Source organism: Cetorhinus maximus, chromosome 11, assembly GCF_964194155.1.
Source record: "Cetorhinus maximus chromosome 11, sCetMax3.hap1.1, whole genome shotgun sequence".
In the NCBI taxonomy this organism is placed as follows: Eukaryota; Metazoa; Chordata; class Chondrichthyes; order Lamniformes; family Cetorhinidae; genus Cetorhinus; species Cetorhinus maximus.
Window position 1 is genome coordinate 95,271,222 of NC_135889.1, and position 21,868 is coordinate 95,293,089.

General features: G+C 41.3%; 1 protein-coding gene across 2 annotated transcripts in view; it reads right to left on the reverse strand.

Annotated features, from left to right (window-relative positions):
- Positions 1-732: 732 nt before the first annotated feature.
- LOC144686786 (von Willebrand factor D and EGF domain-containing protein) overlaps positions 733-21,868 on the reverse strand; it is a 309,526-nt gene continuing 288,390 nt past the window's right edge. For both annotated transcript variants that reach the window (XM_078552492.1, XM_078552491.1), the window contains 7 exons: positions 18,671-18,766; positions 17,691-17,786; positions 16,634-16,729; positions 10,412-10,507; positions 9,715-9,810; positions 5,732-5,829; positions 733-3,678 (listed from right to left, as the gene is read on the reverse strand). In XM_078552492.1, the coding sequence (XP_078408618.1) occupies positions 3,658-3,678; positions 5,732-5,829; positions 9,715-9,810; positions 10,412-10,507; positions 16,634-16,729; positions 17,691-17,786; positions 18,671-18,766 (599 nt within the window). In that variant the 3' untranslated portion in view covers positions 733-3,657. The remainder of the gene's footprint in view (positions 3,679-5,731; positions 5,830-9,714; positions 9,811-10,411; positions 10,508-16,633; positions 16,730-17,690; positions 17,787-18,670; positions 18,767-21,868) is intronic.

A 21,868-nucleotide genomic window follows, 5' to 3' on the forward strand; every position in this document is an offset into this window, starting at 1 on the left:
GCGAGCTGCCCGTCCCCTGTTTGGGCCAGCTGCTCTTGGGGATCGGCCACCATTCTTAATAGGGCAGGAGCCACGATGGCAGCCATTTAATAGGCTGCTGTCAGCAAACGCATCCCCGGCTCCTGCTCCGGACTGGATCGAAGTCTTGTTTTTGGCCCTGGTGGTAAGACTTCTGTTGTCTCAGAAAAACTTTGGCCAAACTTGACTTGAAGTACTCCCTTCTAACATAATATCACAGTTAAGTTCTAATTAAATTTCTGACTTGTTTTTCCAGCATATTTGCTATGGAATGGTCAGGAGCTGAAGCCTGCAGCCTTACTAAGCCCATGAACATTCCCACTACATTCTGTAGAGCAACCTTTGGTAACCCCAATGATAAGCTTGGCGTATTCAGCATTTCTTGGTCGTTCAAGGATACAATTCCTCTGCTTGCCATTCATACTTATTTCTTTTCCCCCTCAAATTGTGATAGTGCAGCTAAGCTAAAGAGTTGATATCAACATCTGGAATACAGCACCAGATTGTGGTGGAAATGGATTTGCTGCAGTCCTTTAACAAGCTCCTGAGTGTATAGGGTATGTCAATTGATATAGAGGTAAACTGTTGGTTTGCTAGGTTGATGATGGGTAAAGGGCTACTTTGGTCTCCTGGAACCATATCTGTTTGTCTCAGGCAAGTATAGCCCATGTAGACAAAACTTAGAAGGCCGAAAATGAATTAAAGAATACTTTGTCATTTGTCAAAGCATTTTATTCATTTATATGAAGATTATATAACTGTCTTGGCACCAGGTCTATATACATTCAGAAATCAATAATAGCTTTCAATAATGAACTAGAAGAAATATTACAAATGTGATTTTACTTGAACAATATCATAAGGATACACACAAAATTTCGTTATTATATACAAAAGTAAATTGTACAAAAAAACTCCATAAAACTAATATTTTCATTCAACCATTAATAAGTTAGTTATAGTTACAAAAAGTGGGAAGTGTGGAGAAATATCCATGTATTGCTTTCGATCTTAATGCTGTTGGTTGAAAACAGATGGGAGAAACTATAAAATTCATGAAGTTGCCCTAATCTTCTGCATTAGTCCAGTCAGCATAAGTTGACCACTAGGGGTAGGAGTTGGAGATCACCACCGTGCACTGTGTGGGAATCAGTCACCCCGCAGTGATTTTCCCCAAATTGGCCAATTAGTGGCAAGAAGGTGGACTCGCCATTCAATTAAGGATGGGTCAGCAGGCTCTTGAAGCTGGAGGACCAATAGGAGGCCTTCCAGCTCAGAAAGAGCAGTAGTATGCAGTTCAGGTGAGAGAGAGAGAGAGAGAGATGACACCTCTATCTTGAGTTATCCTCTCTGCAACTTTTAAAAGTTTTAAATTAAAAAATAGTTTCAGCAACCTGGTCACCATGGTGGAAGCAGCAGCCTATAGCTGAAGCTGTGGTCAGGTGGACGAGTAACGCCTTAAGGAATGGCTGCCAGGAGTGCCACCAGGAAGCCCCTATACCCGATCCCTCAGGGGGCCCACAAGCCGACTGGAAAATTCCAGTCAGTCTGACAATAGGCCTTAATAGGTCAATAATTCTCCTTAATTGGCTACCTGCTGCTTGCCGGCGGGTAGCCCTACTGACCCTCACCCTGCCTTTGTGAGGGTGAAAATTCAGTCCGAGGATGCAATAACAGCTTGCTTCCAGTTCCCCTTATATAACAAATTCCATAATCAGCTTCTGTATAAAGCTTAAAAAATAATAACCGGTAGTTTGTTGAGGGAAATCCCAGTATGGCAGCGTTGTTATTATGTGTACTGTACTGATAGCAATAGGAAAATAAAACCACAATTAACCCACTGCATTTCAATAGAGTGCCAATATGATACCTTTCATTCACTGACCTCAAATTTCTGTTACCAGTGACAGAGTTTTAAGCACCTGAACTTTACCCTTGTGTTACATAAAAAAAAAAATTGCCTTTTCCAGGCAAACATTTGTGATGATAAATTTAGATTTTCAGTTCTGTAATATTATAACTTTAAGTGGATATAGTGTCAGAATGTCATGCATGCAGTATTGGGTTGTACTGAATTCTAGTGGGATAAACAAAATGCTGAGCGTGGCTGCACCAAATGCCATGTTGAAATCTAAGAGACAACACTGTAGTGGTGCTGAAAGCGTACTGAGTAAATCTTCTGCCTGGAGCTTAAGTAATTCTCTCAAATTGAATTGGTTACTGTTTCATATCATTGCACTCTACCCTATATATGGCACAATCCCTACTTTCTTCAGACATTCATCTTATAGTTCAGGTGGCCATTCGGCCTATGGTCCCTGTGCCAGCTCTTTGAAAGAGACACAAATTGGTCAAACCCCTCACTCTTTCTGCTCGTTTTACATCAGATGTGGAATAATTGTATGGCTATGAAATGGTTTTGACCTTTTGAAAAGGCTGATTGTCATTGAAAGTCTGTCCCTTGCCTGACAGTCCATGTAAGACATGAACAAATTTGTAAATATAATTCACAAACTGATGTTTGACCATTTTAAAATACACTATTGTGTTTACATTTGTTATAAATGGATGACATAATTTGATACAAATACTGAATCTTACTGGTGAATCAAAAGGATTTTAAGGCTCCGATTAGGATTTCTTTCCCTACACTTGCCAAAATTTGCATTCTTCAAAAAGTAAAGTGTAGCCTTTGTTGATGAGGACTCAATTTTCCGAAGTATATTTTGTTGACATTCAACTGAGGGATGTCAGTAATGGGGAATGGAACATTTTCCACTGTTGGCAGCTGGTCTCAGCATTGAGCACCTCTGGGCCAAGAAAAGCACTGATCAGGTGCAGCAGTACAGCCTAATCTTTGCTCCAACAATGTGCCTTATGTCCACTACTCTTACTGCACCAGACTGACAATTCAATTTCTCCCATTAGTCACCTTTGTGCTCTTTCTGGATATGATTGTTAATTGGTGCCAAGTTGGTTGGCTCTGTGCTGTGGGCTAACATCCATTAAATTTTAGGGGTGCAAAACATACAGGGAGAATGACAAAACAGGGACAGCTACTGCAATGTTAGTTGCATCATATTGGAATAAAAATCAATACATGTGTCAAAAGCATTAGCACCACTACAATAAAAGCAATGGACAGAGTGGTGTAATGATACATACATATAATGTAAGTCAATGGTCATGTGCTGTGAGATAAAACTTGCAGATACTGCAGTGTGAAGTTTAGCTGTCTCAGCTGAGAACTTAAGCCCCATGAGAAAACAACAAACTATATTTATGAGGTAGTCAGACTACAGGGGAATACTGGCAACAGAAATGCAGAATGAAAAGTACAATGAATGATCCTGTAACATGACTTGAAAATTGCATTTAATTGATATATATATATATAGATATATATAAATTATACAATAACTTACAACATCTTTACTTCCTGCAATTACTATTTTCAATTATGTGGTGATATTTTTTTGTGGAACAGTTCCAGACCACTTCTCTGAGATGTATTGATATGAAAATGTAGACACAGTGATGTTTTCTTTGCACCATTTCACTGTAAAGCTTTGTGAATGAGTGATCCACCGCTGTAGCCTATCAGAGGTCAGAATAAGCAGCTCTGACACTTCAGGCTCATTATCCTCGTCCAACTGGAAGCTACAGTATATAAGAGTGGAACAAGAATTTTTAAGTATTATACAAGCATGTGAGGTAATATGATGATTGATATACTAACACAGAGTAAACCGTCCAAAAAGTGCTTGGATAGCTGAATGATGTTATAAAGGGACCTCATGTCAATTTTAATTAACTGGTGGGTGCTTCTGGCACCAGTACAGAGACCAACTGTGAAATCAGATGGAGCTCTATGTAGGCTGACTTCAATCGGGCATAGCTGATTGGAAAATATGCTCTCAGATATTTCTTCACTGGGCTGGAGGGAAACTGGGAGCAATCCTGCTGAGTGGTCCCACACATTCTAAAGACTCGATCAAGACACCTAATTGGTCACTGTGATCTGCAAAGAGTGATTTACACTGAAGTTTTCTTTTATAATATTATTGAATGTTGTTGAAATGTTTATTTTATTGCTGATTGACTTGATGTGAGTAGGCTGATCAGCAGAGGCCAGTATCCAATTGGTGAACCAATGAGAGTAGTGGAGGAAAGTCTCTTAATACACTTGACTTTGTACTATTCATGCATCGATAGGTTTGGGGCAGGGGTGGGTGTGCAGGTTACTGAGTAGATGTGCTAGTTAATGGGATAAACTTCCTGATACTCATTTTTAAAAAAATCTTTCTTGGGGTGTGAACGTCACTGCCATGGCTGGCATTTGTTGCCTGTCACTAATTGCCCTTGACAAGATGGTGGTGAGCCATCTTGTTACCAAACATAGAGCATTAAGTCCATAGCTTATCAAACCTGCTGCAAAGAACAAAAATAATCATCACATGTGAGGTATTTATGGGTTAAGGTTCACTGAACACTAGTTTGGATGCTAACAAACGTAGGCTTGGCTGTCACCCAGTATAAACAGAAGTTGTTGTTCACTATCTGAATGCAGCAACCTTACATAAATTGCAATTTAAGTTGGTTTGGCACTACTTTAGCTGACTGTATCCATGGAGTGATGCAGCACAGAAAGAGGCCTCAGTTCATCAGGCCAGTGCTGGCTCTTTGGTAGAACTATACAATTGGTCCCACTCCCCTGTTTTTTCCCCATAACCCTGCAAATTTATCCCCTTCAAAATTCCTTTTTAAAGTTATTATTGAATCTTCCTCCACTACTCATTCAGGTAGTGCATTCCAGATGGTACCAACTTTAAAACATTTTTTCCTCACATGACACCTCTGGTTCTTCTGCCAATTGCTTTAAAATGTAGATGAACTTTCAACATAACTGCTGTCTTAAAGGATACACTCCTAAAGATCCATGTGAAAATTGGTCAAACCTTAGTCATGAACATAAAAAAACAAAGTAATTGCTCATGGAAATGAATGAATCAAAATCTAACCCACGTATACTGCTTCACTGCTGGTAAAAATATTTGCTGTGCTGCTGTGATTTTCTTAATTGTGCATTAAGCAATGATTAACAGTAATCTTCAGAAAAGGATGAAAATGGATTTCTTAATCATGGTGACAAAATTTGGCACATAAGAAAAATTAAGGTCACATTTTTACTGCACATTTGCTTCATAAAAATTTTAAGCAGCACAAAGTTTTAATTTGTGTTTAAACTCCCAACAAGGTACTAACTTTGCCTATCGATTTAGTACGAATTGCTTTGGCAGGCTTTCTGTTATGTTGCCATTAATGGTAAATTCTTCTATAATGGGCATTTTGCCTACTGGAGCATGATTCTTTTTTCAATGGATTAACATAAAAATTAAAATATTTTCCATCTCTTTATTCAAGTCAGTGAACCATGCTGGGATATGGCTCCTCTGGTATTACATCCAACTGGCATTTCTTTATTGGTGACATAAACCAGTGAGTGGGGTGCTGCCTGGAAGAAGGGCAACGGAGGTACCAAGTAGCTTAAAAAGTGAGAGAGGAATAAATGGGACCACGAATAATTGTTGTCAATCATAGTGATTTGCTGTTTATGAAACCCCAAACATTTTAACAGACCGATGCAAGGAGATTTCATTCAGAACTCAGTTAAGCCTAAAACAATCTTTCATTATTTGACTTCTAGCATTACCTTTCTAGCGCAGGCTAATCCCATGTATCCTCTCCTGCAGGCGCACACATTCGGCCTGATGCACTTACTTCCAAACAAACATTTCTGCTCACAGATCGCTGGAAATGTAATCAGGGACAAATATGAAGCCAGACTTCCACATGAGATATTTACTTGCATAATTAAATCAAAAGACATGGAAGGACATTTTCTACTAACGTGCAAACATGTAACACACTTTCTGCAATTCTCTTAGTACGGCACTCACAAACGAGAGCCCTGGCCAATATTCTTTCCCATCTGGAGGCGGGATTAGCTAGTGTTTCTATCAAGGCTTGGTGTACATCAACTGACAAACTGGTCTTTGAGCATAAGCTTTGATACTATTAATTATTAATTTAATGGAGACATTAGGGCATGTGGCATCATAACCACAGGCACGGGAATTAATTGGAGATCCATGTTGCTGCTCCATCGTGGTCCTGCTTGTACCAATTGCAGTTCTGAAAGCTGAGGGTGGAAACTTTTGCTCCCCTAATAGGACCTGCTCTCCTGTTTAAAATCAAAACTCCTAGCATTTTTTCTCCTATTTACTTTTGCTTGTATTAGTGCTGACTAAAGAAGTGCAGGGAATAAAACATAGGCCAGGATTTTTCCTATGGTGGGCGGGCCAGGCGGGGGTGTGCGTGGAGCCGATCGCTGCCCACGATTGGCTCTGCGCCGCCATTTCACGCAGGCGGGCCAATTAAGGCCCACCCAGCTAATGCACGGCTGGTAGCGCTCAGCGCTACCTGTGTGGGCAGGGGGAGGAGTGAGAGTCAGGGCCTGCGCTCTTTCACGCATGCACGCAAAAGAGCGCAGCAATCTCCCTGAGATACAGAGCTGCCTCTGGGAGATAGAATGTATAATAAAATCATGACAGAATCAAATTAAAAATTTATTCCAACATGTCCCCTCATGTGAGTTGGGACATGTTTGCAAAGGTGGGAAGTTTTATTTATTTATTTTATAAAAGCTTCAGGAAACCTCATCCCACCCGTGGATGAGGTTTCCTGCAAAACGCGAAGGCCACATGGGCTTTTCGCTTGCCCGCCAACCTTAAGGTTGGATGGGCAGCGTTCTTAAGGACTTTAATTAATTTCTTAACAGCCTTAATAGGCCCTTAACATTTCGGCTGGTGCGCAGCTGACTCTGGCGTACACTAGCCGAATGAAATATCGTGATGGCGCACGATGACGTTGGGACGCACACCCGCCGAACGAAATATCACCCGTCATTTTACGCATCGGCGAGTTGGGCCCGCATGCCGACTGGAAGATTCTGCCCATAAAACTTTTTAATAAGAAGTTGCATGTACACAACGTAAAGCCATTTTAGTTACTTAAGGTTCGGGTGTCGCTCTACAAGGTTGTGTTGTTCTCCACCTTTTCTCAAAATGGCTTAGGACTTGGGCTGGAGCTGATTTATCAGTACGGAAGAGAAGTGAATCAAGTCCTGTGCCAGCATCTGATCGCGCACCACTTTCACCTCCCCAACCCCTACGGTGGTACAAGGGGCAAGATACTGCAGGTATATTTCTGACATTGACAGCGTATCAGTAAAGTTCTCAATCATTGCATATTTTAATAATTTCCTTAAACATAATGGAACACTTAGCCAATAATGGAAGCACACTGTGGGAGCAGCTCAGTGAGTTTCTCAGAGTTGAAAGTTATGTCAAATAACTAGAACAGTTTAGAAGAAAACTATAGGAAGTCCCAGAGAAATATTTTTATAGAACACTGCAGCTCCAGATCTGGACCAACCATTGATTTACAAAAGTACTTACAGCATAAGGCTAGGTTATTTGACTCAACAGATCTATGCTGGTGTTCATGCATCACACATGCCTTCTTCCACCCTTCTTCGTCTAACCCAGCAACATATCTTTCAATTACTTTCCCTGTTATATGTTTTATCTAGCTCCCCCTTAAATCCCTTAAATGTAGCTAAGCTATTCACCTCAACTACTCTCTAAAGAATCATAGATGGGTTACAGCACAGGAGGCCATTCAGCCCATCATGTCCATGCCAGGTCTCTGTAGGAGCAACTCAGTTAGTTCCACTCCCATGCCTTTACCCTATAGCCCTGCATTTTTTTTTTGTGTCTTTTTAGGTGCTTTTCTAATTCCTTTTTGAAAGTTGCGATTGAACCTGCCCCCACCACACTCTCACCGCAGTGCATTCCAGATCGTCACCACTCTGTGTAAGAAAGTTTTTCTCCAATGTCTTCTTTAGTTCTTTTGACGATGACCTTAAATCGGTTCCCTCTGATTCACCCTTTTTACTCTGTCCAGACCCCTCATGATTTTAAACAGCTTTTATCATATCTCCTCTCAACCTTCTCTTCTTGAAGGAGAACAGTCCCAACTTTGCCAATCTATCTACGTAACCACAGAATCATTCCTGGTTTCAGTCTATTAAGCTTCAACATAACTTCCTTGCTCTTGCACCCAATACCTGTCTTTATAAAGGCCAGGATGCCGCATACCTTATTAACCACTTTCTCAACCACTGCCACCTTCAATGATTTACACACACACAAAAACACACACACAAACACACATACACACGTCCTTTTATTCCTGCACTCGCTTTAGAATTGAATCCTTTATTTTATTGTCTTTCCTTGTTCTACTTACCAAAATGCATCACCGCACACTTCTCTGCATTAAATTTCATCTTCCACGTGTCTTCCCATTCCACAAGTCTGTCTATGTCCTCTTGAAGTCCATCACTACCCTCTTCGCAGTTCACAACACTTCCTAGTTTTGTACCATCAGCAAATTTTGAAATTCTGTCCTAATTACTCAAGCCAAGGTCACTAATATAGATCAAGAAAAGCGACCTCTGGGGAAGCCCACTATATACCTCCCTCCAATCTTCAAAACTAATCCCCGTTCACCACTACTCTGTGTTTCCTGTCACTTAGCCAATTTCATATCCATGCTGCCACTATGCCTTTTATTCCATTGGCTTCAACTTTGCTGGCAAGCCTATTATGTACCACATTATTGAACACCTTTTGAAAGTCCATACGAGTTCCAAATTCTAACTACTATCTGGGTAAAGGAGGTTCTTGTGAATACTTTATTGGATTTAGTAGTTGATGTTGATTATCTGATGTTTATGGCCCACACTTCTGGCCTTGCCCACAAGTTGAAATGTTGCCTGTATGTGTACCCTATCAAACCGTTGCATAATCTTAAAGGCTTCTTTATCAGGTCATCCCACAATCTTCTCTTTTCTAGAGAAAACTTATTCAGCCTGTTCATTTTTTTCCTTATTGGTATAACCCTCAGTTCTAGGTCTCATTCTAGTACATGTTTTTTTGCACTTTGTCCTTTGCCTCTATACCTTTATATAACATGGTGACCAGAACTGTTAACAGTACTCCAAATTTTGACTTGCAAAGATTCTATACAAGTTTAACACAAGTTTTCTGTGGGAGTTAGTGACAGGGTGTCATCAATTTAAAATTATCACTGAGGAGAGGGATTAAGAGATATTTCCACGGATTACTTTGTCACAGGAAATGATTGAGGCAGAGCACATTGCTGATTAAAGGGAAAATTGGATAAATATTTGAAATGCAGAAAGATCCATTACAATGGAGCTACAGCAGGACAGTGTGATTATTTTAGGAATGCTTGGGCAAAGGGCCTATTCAGTCAAGGTGGGCTGAATGACTTCCTTCCGTGCTATAACCAATGATTCTATAAGTTAGACAGACTCTGGTCCATAAAAATGGCACAGAGGCAGATGTTTTTAAGCAGCCTCTAATTCATACTAACTACAGGGATATATAAAGTTCAGGCAGCCAATTTTACAGAAGTTAAGGTTCATTTTTTACACACCACAAAGAGGTTAAAAATCTATAAGTTAAAGGCAAGTACATAAAAAAGAGGTGACACTGAGACGCAAAATAGAATTGCATTGACTGTAGTCTAGCTTCAGTTACTTACGGATTTGACACAGCATTCCTTCCCAGCCAGGCCGACAGTGACAGGTATTTGGTCCCACACATTCTCCGTCATTCTGGCATTTTTGCAGACAAATTGCTGGGTACACAAGTAATAATTGAAAATCTATTCATTAAAAATATAAACTGTGTTGTATGAATCTGATGAATGTGGTGAAATGAATGTGGTGAAATCAAAATCTTGAAGTCAAAAAGTCGTTATTGAGAATCTTTTTCATTGGGATTGAGAATATTAATGGATGACTCGACAAAGGCCTTCAAGGTAGCGGTACATTATATCCACTTCTCGGTGAGACTATACTGAGAGCTGAAAAGTTTTAAGATAATCACAAAAAAGAATTAAAGGGAAGGTTAAAGGAAGTATGTTCACATAGCAAGTGGTTAAGATATGGAATTCACTGCTGCAAAATGGTTATTAAAGCAGACTTCATAAATTCTTTGAGAAGTGAGGTTGAAGAAGAAGAATTCTGAATGGTATGCAGAGCGAGCATTAGTTGGATTACACTAGATGGCTCATGTACAGTCAAATAAACTGGTGCACATTGGATGGACCTTTCTGTAGTTATCAAATTACTGAATTTTATCAGTTTCTACCAATATAGTTGAAGTTTTGAAAATCAGAAGTAGCTTAATCAAATTCTGTTTTATTTACACTCCTACCCATTCCAGGGTGCACTTACGTTGATTGCATCGCTTCCCTTTCCACCCTGATGGACAGTCACAAATATCTGGGCTCGCACACTTCCCTCCATTCATACACATTGGCTCACAGACACCTGCACGAAGGAGAATGAAGACAAACATTTCAAATTGCAAAAGACCATCTGCCTCCCAGTGCAGACCTTGGGGCTGCTAGTCCTTTCAGATCTCTCACATTTCCCTGTGATTGGATACTGACCTGTTTATCTGGTATTTGTAAAAAATAGTTAAAAACAGCAAACATAAGGATGATCAATGGAATATCAAAACATAGTCTGCATTAAGTGATTCCATGCATCCAATTTGGAGTGACACTTCAGGCTGAATTTAGTCTTTGTTCCAATATTTAAATGAAGATGGAATGACATCCTAACACCCCTTGCATTATTTCTAGGCCTAAAAGCTGTGCATTATTTGGTTGTAATGATTCCCATGTAATGAATGTCTCAGATTGCTAGGTTCTGACCTGGTTATGAAAGATTGAAGCTCCTAATTGAAATATTCAGTAGTTTTAAGGCCAATGCTGCATTTTCTTTCTGCTTCAAGTCCCACTTTTATGAGCCTGAGTGATAATTGATCTGCTGCTATTTTTTCACTCTCAGTACAATACTGCAGTTAATAATGCTGATTTGCATCTGAAGATCAAGGCGTATATACCTTGATTTGGTGGATGATGAATGGCTATTCTTCAGGTAAGCTATGTTGGCAGATCTGATGGCCCAGGTGCGATATAATTCTCAGATCAGATGGTTCTTCACAAACACTCCAGTCGTAGTATGTTTGCCGACAGGTTGACCAAACCCTGACTGGTCATGTCCACTAAGCTGCCACTCATCTATTCAAAGGAAATTATGGGCAGGATTTTCCGACCTCGACACAGGCGGGCATCATCGCAGGCAGGACGGGTAAAATTTGGAAAGCCATTGACTTTTAACAGCTGTTCAAATTTTCCCGACCCAACTGCGATGATGCCTGCTGGCGTCGGGGCCGGAAAATCCCGCCTTTTGTATCTACCGGGGCAAAATGTCCTGACAGGCTCTGGTGGATTAGCAGAGAGTCAGATGTAGAACTGTTTCATGGACTATTATTGCTCCAATATATAAACCCTCTTTCTTTGCATTGGAATTGTGACCTCAGTAAAGCTATTCACCTTTCATGTGAAACCACAGCCTAAGACACCAACAAGAAAGTCTTCAGCATAATCAGGGTCCACCGAAAGAGGCATCTGCTGATTTACCATCTCCTTCATGACTTTGGAGTTGTTGGAAGGTTAATGCAGAAATCTAAATAGATTTCCACCTGATAAGAATCAATCGTATTCCAATGCGGAGTGTTCTGGTTAGTCTTGAGGCTGAAAATGACAGGGGAAGCACCTACCCTTTGTCTATCATGTGAATATCTAGATCATAAATCATGTTTTAGAATATCACTTTTAGTTTTAGGAATCAAAGTTTTAACTGTAGAAAATGGGGAGGTCATCTAGTTAAGAAACTGATAAGCAACCCAATGCAATTCAAACAAGCTGGGAATTTATTACATTTAAAAAGTAGGGGCCATGTTGACTTAAGATGTTAACAGCTAGAAATGTAAGATCATAAAGCAGTTTGAAACCATAGCAGCAGGCTATTGGAAACAAAGGATGTTTTCTGATGTTTTAAGCCACTACGCAGGAGTCGCAGAGAAGCCTGTGCTTGAGCTTGAGAAGGAGAAATACCTGGATGCTTTGTTCCAGAAGTCAGTCACACCTCTTGGAAGAGGGACATCTATTTTGGTCAGCAGTGGGGGACAGGAGGATATGACTGTCAGCGAGGCAGGTAATGGGACCGAGCAGACAGTAGGGCAGGAGCCTCAAGGTTTGCAATTGTCAAACAGGTTTAAGGTGCTCACTACCTGTGTGGATGAAAGCAAAGTCTGTAAGGTGGATGAGCTGGCTGGCCATGGCACTGTGGTACAGGAAGCCATTCAAGCTGGGGGAGCAAAAAGGAATGTAATGGTAGTAGGGGGTAGTATAGTGAGGGGGATTGACACTGTTCTCTGCAGCAAAGAGCAAGAGTACAGACGGCTACATTGCCTGCCCGTGCCAGGGTTCGGGACATCTGCTCAGGGCTGGAGAGGAGCTTGTAGTGGGAGGGGGAGGATGCAGTTGTCATGGTCCATATAGGTACCAATGACATAGGTAGAACTAGGAAAGAGGTTCTGCAAAGTCAGTATGAGGAGCTAGGTACCAAATTATGAAGCAGAACCCCAAAGGTAATAATCGCTGGATTATTACCTGAGCCACGTGGAAATTGGCATAGGACAAATAAGAGAGAGAAAAATCTGTGGTTCAAAGGCTGGTGTAGGAGAAGTGGGTTCCAGTTTGTGGGGCACTGGCACCAGTACTGGGGAAAGTTCAGAAGGCTTATACCTGAACCGTGCTGGGACAAGTGTCCTTGCAAATTGCATAACTAGGGAAGTAGAGAGGGCTTTAAACTAAACAAGAGGGGTGAGGGATCAAGCTTGGGTAGAGGTAGCAATTCAAGGTGTAGAGTCAAGACGGGAGAGCAAAATAGTAATAAGAGAAATGAGGGTTAGAGAATGGCAGGAAGGGACAGAGAGAAAGAACCTGATAACACATCAGCAGTCTAGACTAGATGTTACAAAGGTAACAAAAAGACAAAACTGAAGGCTCTCTATCTGAATGCACGTGGCACTCATAACAGAGTAAACAAATTGATTGCCCACATTGAAGTAAATAAATATGATCTAATAGCAATTACAGAGATGTGGCTGCAGGATGACAAAGACTGGGTCCTTAATATTGAAGGGTACATGACATTCAAGAAGAATAAGAAGCTAGGTAAAGGTGGAGGGGTAGCACTGTTAATCAAAGAGGGCATTGGTGCAATAGCTACAGGTGACCTTAGTTCAGGAGACCAGGATGTAGAATCGGTTTGGGTGGAGATGAGGAATAGTAGGGAAAATAAGTCATTAGTGGGAGTGGTCAACAGGCCCCTAACAGTAGCCACAGTATAGGACAAAGTATTCAAGAGAAAATATTGTGTGCTTGTGATAAAGGGATGGCAATAATCATGGGTGATTTAATTTACATGTAAACTTGAAAAATCAGATTGGCAGTAGTAGCCTGGATGAGGAGTTCTTAGAATACTTTCGAGAAATTTTCTTAGAGCAGCACGTGGAACCAAGCAGAGAGCAGGTTATATTAGACTTGGTATTGTGTAACGTGACAAGATTAATTAATGACCTCAGAGTAAAGGCACATTAGGTAGCAGCGACCACAATATGATTGAATTTTACATCCAGTTTGAAAGGGAGAAGAGTGAGTCTAAGACTAGTATCTTAAACTTAAATAAGGGCAACTATGTGGGGATGAAAGCTGAGCTAGCTGAAGTGAACTGGGAAACAAGGCTAGAGGATAGATCAATAGAGAAGCAATGGCAGACATTTAATGGGATATTTCAGAGTATTCAGAATGAGTACATTCCTACTATAAAGAAAAATTCTAAGGGGAGGACCCACCATCCGTGATTAACTAAAGAAGTTAAGGAAAGCATCAAACTTGAGGAAAAAGCATACAAGTCCACAAAGATGAGCTGCAGGACAGATGATTGGACAGGATATAAAGAATGGCAGAGAATAATTAAAAGGTTAATCAGGAGAAAGAAATTAGAGTATGAGAGGAAGCTAGCTAGAAATGTAAATATGGATAGCAAGAGTTTCTACAGATATTTAAAAAGTAAAAGAGTAAGTAAAGTGAGTGTTGGTCCTCTAGAGAGTGACAGTGAGGAGTTAATAGTAGATAATAGGGAAGTGGTGGAAGAAAAGAACAACTATTTTGCTTCTGTGTTCACTATAGAGGATACAAATAATATTCCAGTAATATCTGCAAATCAAGAGGTGAGCGGGAGAAAGGAACTTCATGAAATTGAAATCACTAGGGAAACAGTACTGAGCAAATTGATGGAGCTGCAGGCTGGCAAGTCTCCAGGTCCCGACGGACTACATCCTAGGGTCTTAAAAGAGGTGGCAGATGAGGTAGTCAATGCACTGGTGTTAATTTTCCAAAATTCACTAGGTTCTGGAAAGGTTCCATCAGTTTGGAAAGTAGCAAAAAAAAACCCTCTATTCAAGAAGGGTGGGAAGCAGGAAATAGGAAACTATAGGCCAGGTCTGTCATGGGGAAGTTATTAGAACCGATCACTAAGGAGGTTATAGCTGGGCACTTAGAAGAGCTCAAGGCAATAGGGAAGAGTCAGCATGGTTTTGTGAAAGGAAAACCATGTTTAACCAATTTATCTGAGTTTTTTGAAGGAGGAACATGTGCAGTGGATAAAGGGAAGCCTGTAGACATACGGTACTTGGATTTCTAGAAGGCATCTGATAAGGTGCCACATCAAAGATTATTACAGAAAATAAAAGCACATGGTATAGTGGGTAACATCTTAGCATGGATAGAAGATTGGCTGGCTGGCAGAAAGCAAAGAGTATGCATAAATGAGTCTTTTTCTGACTGGCAGGGTGTGACGAGAGGAGTCCTACAGGAGTTTGTATCAGGGCCTCAACTTTTCACAATTGACTTAGATAAGGGGAGTGAAGACATGGTAGCTAAATTTGCAGATGACACAAAGATAGGTAGGAAAGTATGTTGTGACGAGGACATGGGGAGGTTGCAGATGGGTATAGGTAGGTTGAGTGAGTGGGCAAAGATCTGGCAAATGGGGTTTAATGTGGGAAAATGTGAAGTTGCTCACTTTGGCAGGAAGAACAAAAACGTAGAGTATTACTTAAATGGAGAACGGCTGCATAATTCTGAGGTGCAGAGGGATCTAGGTGTTCTAGTACATGAGTCACAAAAAGCTAGTATGCAGATGCAGCAAGTAATTATGAAGGCTAATGGAAAGCTATCCTTTATTACGAGAGGGATTGAACATAAAAATAAGGACAATATCCTTCGGTTGTACAGGGCATTGGTGAGACCACACCTCTAATGCTGTGTGCAATTTTGGTCTCCTTATTTAAGGAAGAATGTAAATGCATTGGAGGCAGTGCAAAGGAGGTTTACTAGATTGATACCTGGAATGAGTAGATTGTCTTGTGAGGAAAGGTTGGACAGACTGGGCTTGTTTCCAATGGAGTTTAGAAGAGCGAGGGGTGATTCGATTGAAGTATACAAGATCCTGAACTGCCTTGATAAGGTGGACGTTGAAAGGATGTTTCCTCTTGTGGGTGAGTCCAGAGCTATGGGGCACTGTTTTAAAATTAGGGGTCTCCCTTTTAGGACCGAGATGAACAAAAATTATTTCTCTCAGAGGGCTGTGTGACTTTGGAATTCTCTGCCTCAGAAGGTGGTGGAGGCGGGGTCATTGAATATTTTTAAAGCAGAGGTGGATTGATTCCCTTGCCTAACAAGAATCTAACATTATCGGGGTTAAATGGGAACGTGGAAATCGAAACACAAGAAGATCAGCCATGATCTTATTGAATGACAGAGCAGGCTTGAGGGGCTGAATGGTCTACTCCTGTTCCTATTTCTTATGTTCTTATGAGCCGTGGCAGGCAGTGGCATGAGGGCGATAAAGAAATTGTAAGGTCACATAGCCAAACATTTATGGAAGGACTCCCATGAAATCTTGTACCTTAGTGAATAGCTGGGACACTGAAGAGAAATCAGACTGAATTCCAGAGAGCGGTGATATGCCTTTTGAATTTGAATGAACCTTAAATATTTTGCAAGATGGGAGAAATAAAAAGTAGAATGGAGTTTGTAGTATAAGTCTTTATAAGCTATAGTGTTAATGGTGCTTACTTTGTTTTAATTATTTTTGATATACAATAAAGTTTATTTTTATTAAAAAAAACTTGAAATCTTGCGACATAGCTCTGTCAGTTAATTACTGGGTGCTCAGCTTGCTTCTTTTAATAGTCCCTAATCATAACAATCACCAGAATGAGAGATAGTCAACACAGGTGCAACCCTAAAGCTAAAGGAAAGGTATGGTATAAAAAAAACATGCTTAATGTCTTTTGAGATAAAAGGAAAAACTACAATTGTAATAAAGAAGTATTACCAGCTCATCTTTTGCTATTAGCCTCATTGGTACTTATAGATCTGTAAGATCAGATTTTTCATTTCTCCTGCGGTTAAAAAGGCAGATTTAATCTGGCTCTGAAAAATTTTGGCACAAGAGGAGAGTGGAACTCACTCTTCTGACATCTTCGTCCTGTATAGCCATCAAGACAGGAGCACACATTGTTTCTCATACAGTGACCACCGTTCTTACAGGGGGGATTGCAAACAGCTGCAAAGGAAGACATTGGATTTTAATGTTATCATAGGTACTTCAAATCAAACACCTACTTTGCTATAAAAGTACATTTCAGTCAAAGCAATACTATTACACAGTTATTATTTACACAAATTTCTATTTCTTTATGGGTGTGTTCTGCAGTTTGGAAGTGGACTTGCATTGTTCAAAATAAAAGCAAAACACTGAGAATGCTGGAAATCTGAAACAAAATCAAAACCCTCAACTGTGTCCGACCCATCTCGCATGCCTCTGCCCTCACACCTTCCTCCCTCTCCCAGAACCATGACAGGGTCCCCCTTGCCCACAGTTTTCACCCCACCAGCCTCCGCATTCAAAGGATCATTCTCTGCCATTTCCGCCAACTCCAGCATGACGCCACCACCAAACACATCTTCCCCTCACACCCCCGTCAGCATTCCGTAGGGACTGTTCCCTCTGAGACATCCTGGTCCACTCCTCAATCACCCCCAACGCCTCATCCCCTTCCCACGGCATCTTTCCATGCAATCGCGGAAGGTGCAACACCTGCGCCTTTACCTCCTCCCTCCTCCAAGGGCCCAAACATTCCTTATTTTGAGCACAAGCTCGGGGCGGAGACCAAAGCACTTTTGAAAATGGATGTAATTTGTGCCAGAATAATGATTGCACTCCAAATGGAAACTCCATCCCAGAGTGTTTTAAAAACTAATGTCAATTTTTACAGCAAGATTCCCTTGCTCAGGACTCTGAGCTAAACGAGACCTTGGATCAAAAGTCTAAGAATGGATCACAGAGGACAGTTTTTATATCAGCCTCTGTCATAAATCAGCAGTATTTTGTATGTTGAACAGGAAGGCATGCAATGCTACTTTTGTGCATCTCTTAATGGTTAGATCATTTGCAGAAACCCTGTGGTTGCAGAATAGTGCATGGTGCTAAATAATAATTAAAAGCCCGCAGGGAGAGAACATACCATTCTGACAGTGAACCCCATAGAAACCACGAGGACAGATGCATATGTTGTGTCGAACACAGATTCCACCATTAAGACACACAGGGGTACAAACAGCTGCACAAAATGAGGAATTAATCAGTCTGTTAATTAAGGGTTATACGAGAATGTACATCACATGTTTAAAAAAGGAGAACATAATGCCTAGTTAAATTTCACAGGCCTGAATCTTCTAGTCAGCGTGTTGGGGCGGGGCCCACTCGGCAACGCGTAAAACGACACGTGGTGACACTGGGCATGCGTCCCAACGTCACCGCGCGTCATTCCGATTTTCAGGCGGGTGTGCACCAGAGTCACCTGCGCGCCCGCTGAACTGCCAAAGGCCTATTAAGGCCATTTAACAACCAATTAAAGGAATTAACAGAGATGCCCGTCCAACCTTAAGGTTGGCGTCAGGTGAAGAGCCCAGGCGGCCTTCGCATTTACCATGAAACCTTATCCAGGGGTGGCATGAGGTTTCATGAAGTGCTTATAAATCAAATAAAATGTTTTAATTAAAATTCATTGACATGTCCCAGCTCATGTGACACTGTCACGAGAGGACATGTCTGAATAATTCTTTCCATTCTTTTTTTGAAGTTTTAATAATGAAAATAATCTCCCTGAGGCACGGCACTCTTTCGCTCAAAAGAGCAGGCCCCCACCTCTCCCTCCTCCTCTCGCCTGTACAGCAAGTGCTCAGCGCTCCCGGGTGCGCATCACGCTGGGCGGGCCTTAATTGCCCTGCCCAGTAGAATGGCGGTATGCAGCCAATCACGGACGGCGATTGGCTGCACACCCGCCCGCACCCACTCCCACTCAGCACCCCACAACGGGGAGAAAATTCTCCCCACCAATGCTCTTTTGGAGGTATATGTAAAAGTTACAATTACCAGCACAAATATATGTTCATGTGAGCACAGAAACCTCCAGTTTAATATTCAAGTTTCCAATTTATTTACCTGTTTCACAGGAGGGTCCTGACCACCCAGCTTTACATTTGCAAACATCAGGAGAAATGCAGTTTCCACCATTCTGACAGTGCCTATTGCAAACCACTGTGAACATAAAAGAACCTCAGTTTCAGTTGCATTCAACAAATCCACTGGCAAGAAGAAATGAAGGACTTCACAATTTCACCAGAATAAACATTTTCATCACCTCACGGTGATGGAAAGAAAATATCTAAAATTGTGTAGTTTTAATAGATAAAAACAGAAAAATACAGTTTGGAAGGAGAAAAAGCAATGCAGCCCAATCGATCAGTTCCCTCTAGAATCCACTGATGACTACCTCAATCATCCACCCCTGTACCTGCAAAACCTTTGGATACATTTAACCTCCATGTGAATCAAACAGATCAAACAATATTTCTATAACCTGCAATCTTGACAGGTATTGATCGAGTTCTTTAAAGGAATTAATTGACCTCAAATGAACAACTTTTTCTGGTAGTCTATAAAGGGTGAACAGATGGGATATGCTAATGTATGACGTAGATGATGATGTACCGCTGACACTAGTCAGTCATGTGCTAGACTCTCAATAGAGAGGATGGAATCATGCCTAAGAGCTATGTGCCTACTCTGTAACCTGTTCAGAAGAAGTACTAATAAACAAGTGTTAAGTAAATACTAGCGTATCTACAGTCTCTCTAAGAACTGAATCCCACGCCTAGAGCCCAAGATAGAAGGACCCAATCTCAGAATCTGGTGGCAGCTCGGAGCATGGTGGCAGTCACTGAGACCTTGATGTAAAAGGCATTGGCAATAACCTGGGCTATCAATTGAATTATTCCTAACTGATTTATATTGCCGAGCTGGTTCTTGCAGCTATGGGGAACTGAAGGACGAGCTAATCCGTAATCGCATAGTTGTGGGTGTTCAGGAGGATAAACTCTTTGACTTTCTGCAGACTGATGATGATCTTACATTGGACCAAGTGGTCCAACATGTGAGGCAGGCTGAGCTTAGGGCATTTAATCAAGCTATAACTTGTGGCGACACTGAGGTTTCACATGACTCCATAGATTGGGTAGATCCACAGGCCCCACCCATATGAAAGCTCGCCTAACAAACCAGAAGGGTGGGAATTTCCACTCCGGCAGCCATTTTGAAATGCTTGCATTGTGCCTCGAAAACCCAGCATAGATGTCAAGGCTGCCCAGTAAGGGAGGCTTCCAGTGGGGAAAAGCTGAACATTTCAAGCATTTCCGCAAATCCAACCATTTTAATCAAAGTTGCAGACTAACAAATATTTACAAAACACATTCCTTCTAAGAAATGGAAAGGGCAGAAAACTATGACCCTACAGAGTTCCTAGGGGAAGTGAATAGTCTTGATCCAGACTACTGGGGTCAATTACAGTACAAGTTCAAGGCTTCAATACTTTTTTAAAATTGATACTGTAGCAGTTGTTAACATCTTAGCAGATGACATTGACTGGCTTCAGCCAATGATCCTTTATGCATCAGGCATCAAGTTACAAAGTCCAGGACGCACAGGCTTTCCAATCAAAGGCAGGATTATTGCTTCTCTTAGCTACAAGGGGCCACAGATCATTGTTGATTGTCTACAAGAAATTCCTCTTATTACAGAAGGTGAGGCTGTCTCGTCTTCATATTCTCAGCAGTTCTTCCCATTGTCCACAGTGGAGCAATCTTGCACAGAGGGGAGTGTGGCCCTCTTACCACTGCCTACAAAAAGTGGACGGTCCTCCCGGAAAATCATTGGGAAATCATCTCATGTTCTTTTCCCGCCAGTCTTACAGGAAATAGGTTGTGTTTTCCTTCATTGTCTAAGCTCATTGAAATCTCAGATCTTCAATGCCTTTTCAGTCTTTGATTCGACAGTTGATGATACAGCTATGATAGTCTTCCTGAGAGTTGAAAATCATTCCTTTTCTGAAGCTTCTTCCCAGAATCCTTCAAGGAAGCAACAAGTTCCTCCAAGTGTCCTGAGTTTTCATCTTCTAGCCTCAGAGGATCCAAAGTTCAATTCTCTTCAGTCTTCTCTTTTGAATCAGCCTTTTGTTGAAAAGTATTTGTTGTCCTTGCAGTTCATTCATTCTGAAATCTAAACTCAGCTTCCCAGCTACGCTGACAGCAATGCTGATAAAGTGTTGTGCTATTCTGCAGATGATGATGTCCTATCAGATGCAGGGAAAAGCTCTTATGTCTCCAAGCCATCTTCCCTAGGGTCTGAGGATACGGAGGGAGATTGAATCCCCCAGAGCTGTGGCTTGGGGAGGGGAAGAGTAGGAGTTGGAGTTGAGTAGAATCAGTAGTTGTAAAAAGGGAGTTACAGAAATGCAATGTAAATAGTTAAAGACATAGGATGGGATTTTCCGGTCCCGCCAACAGCAGGCATTGTCGCAGGTGGGACGGGAAAATTTGGAGAGTCAAACGGCTCTCCAAAATTTCTCATCTTGCCCATGACAATGCCTGCCGCTGGTGGGACTGGAAAATCCCACCCATAGTTTCATGTTGTTGTTAAGAAAGTAGGATAGCATGCTTGCAGGGTAGTATAAAGGGTTAACAGATGGGATATGCTCATGTATAGCGTAGACGATGATGCACCACTGACACTAGTCAGTCATGTGTTAAATTCTCAAGGGAGGTTAGTTTTGGGTCTTGAGTCTATGAGTTCACTAGTCGAGTAAACTCGAATTGCACGCCTTCATATACACTTGTTAGTTGATGCTTGCTATCAATGATGGAAGGAGACCGACATAAGAACAAACTGTGATTGTTTAGTGCAACAGAAGGCAGAGCACTAAATCCTTGCGTGCTCCCACAACCACCTCCAGCTCTAGACATACACTTAACCAGTAACCTGTGCTGTACACTGATTGGTCAGTACTGTCACATGGTTAGTCCACTTGCATTCTCTTAAAGGTACATAGTACTTCACTTTACCACAGTTGGAATTATGCCTAAGAGCTACGTACGTGCCTATTCCATAACCTGTTTCAAAGTAGTACTAATAAACAAGTGTTAAGCAGATACCAGATTATGTCTACTGTCTAAGAACTAACTCCTACACCTGGATTCCAAGACAGAAGGACCCAGTCTCAGAACATGGTGGTAGCTCAAAACAGCCTATTCTATATATCTAGTCTGTCAATTAGATGAGAAGATTTTCTGATCTTGCAACTGGCTT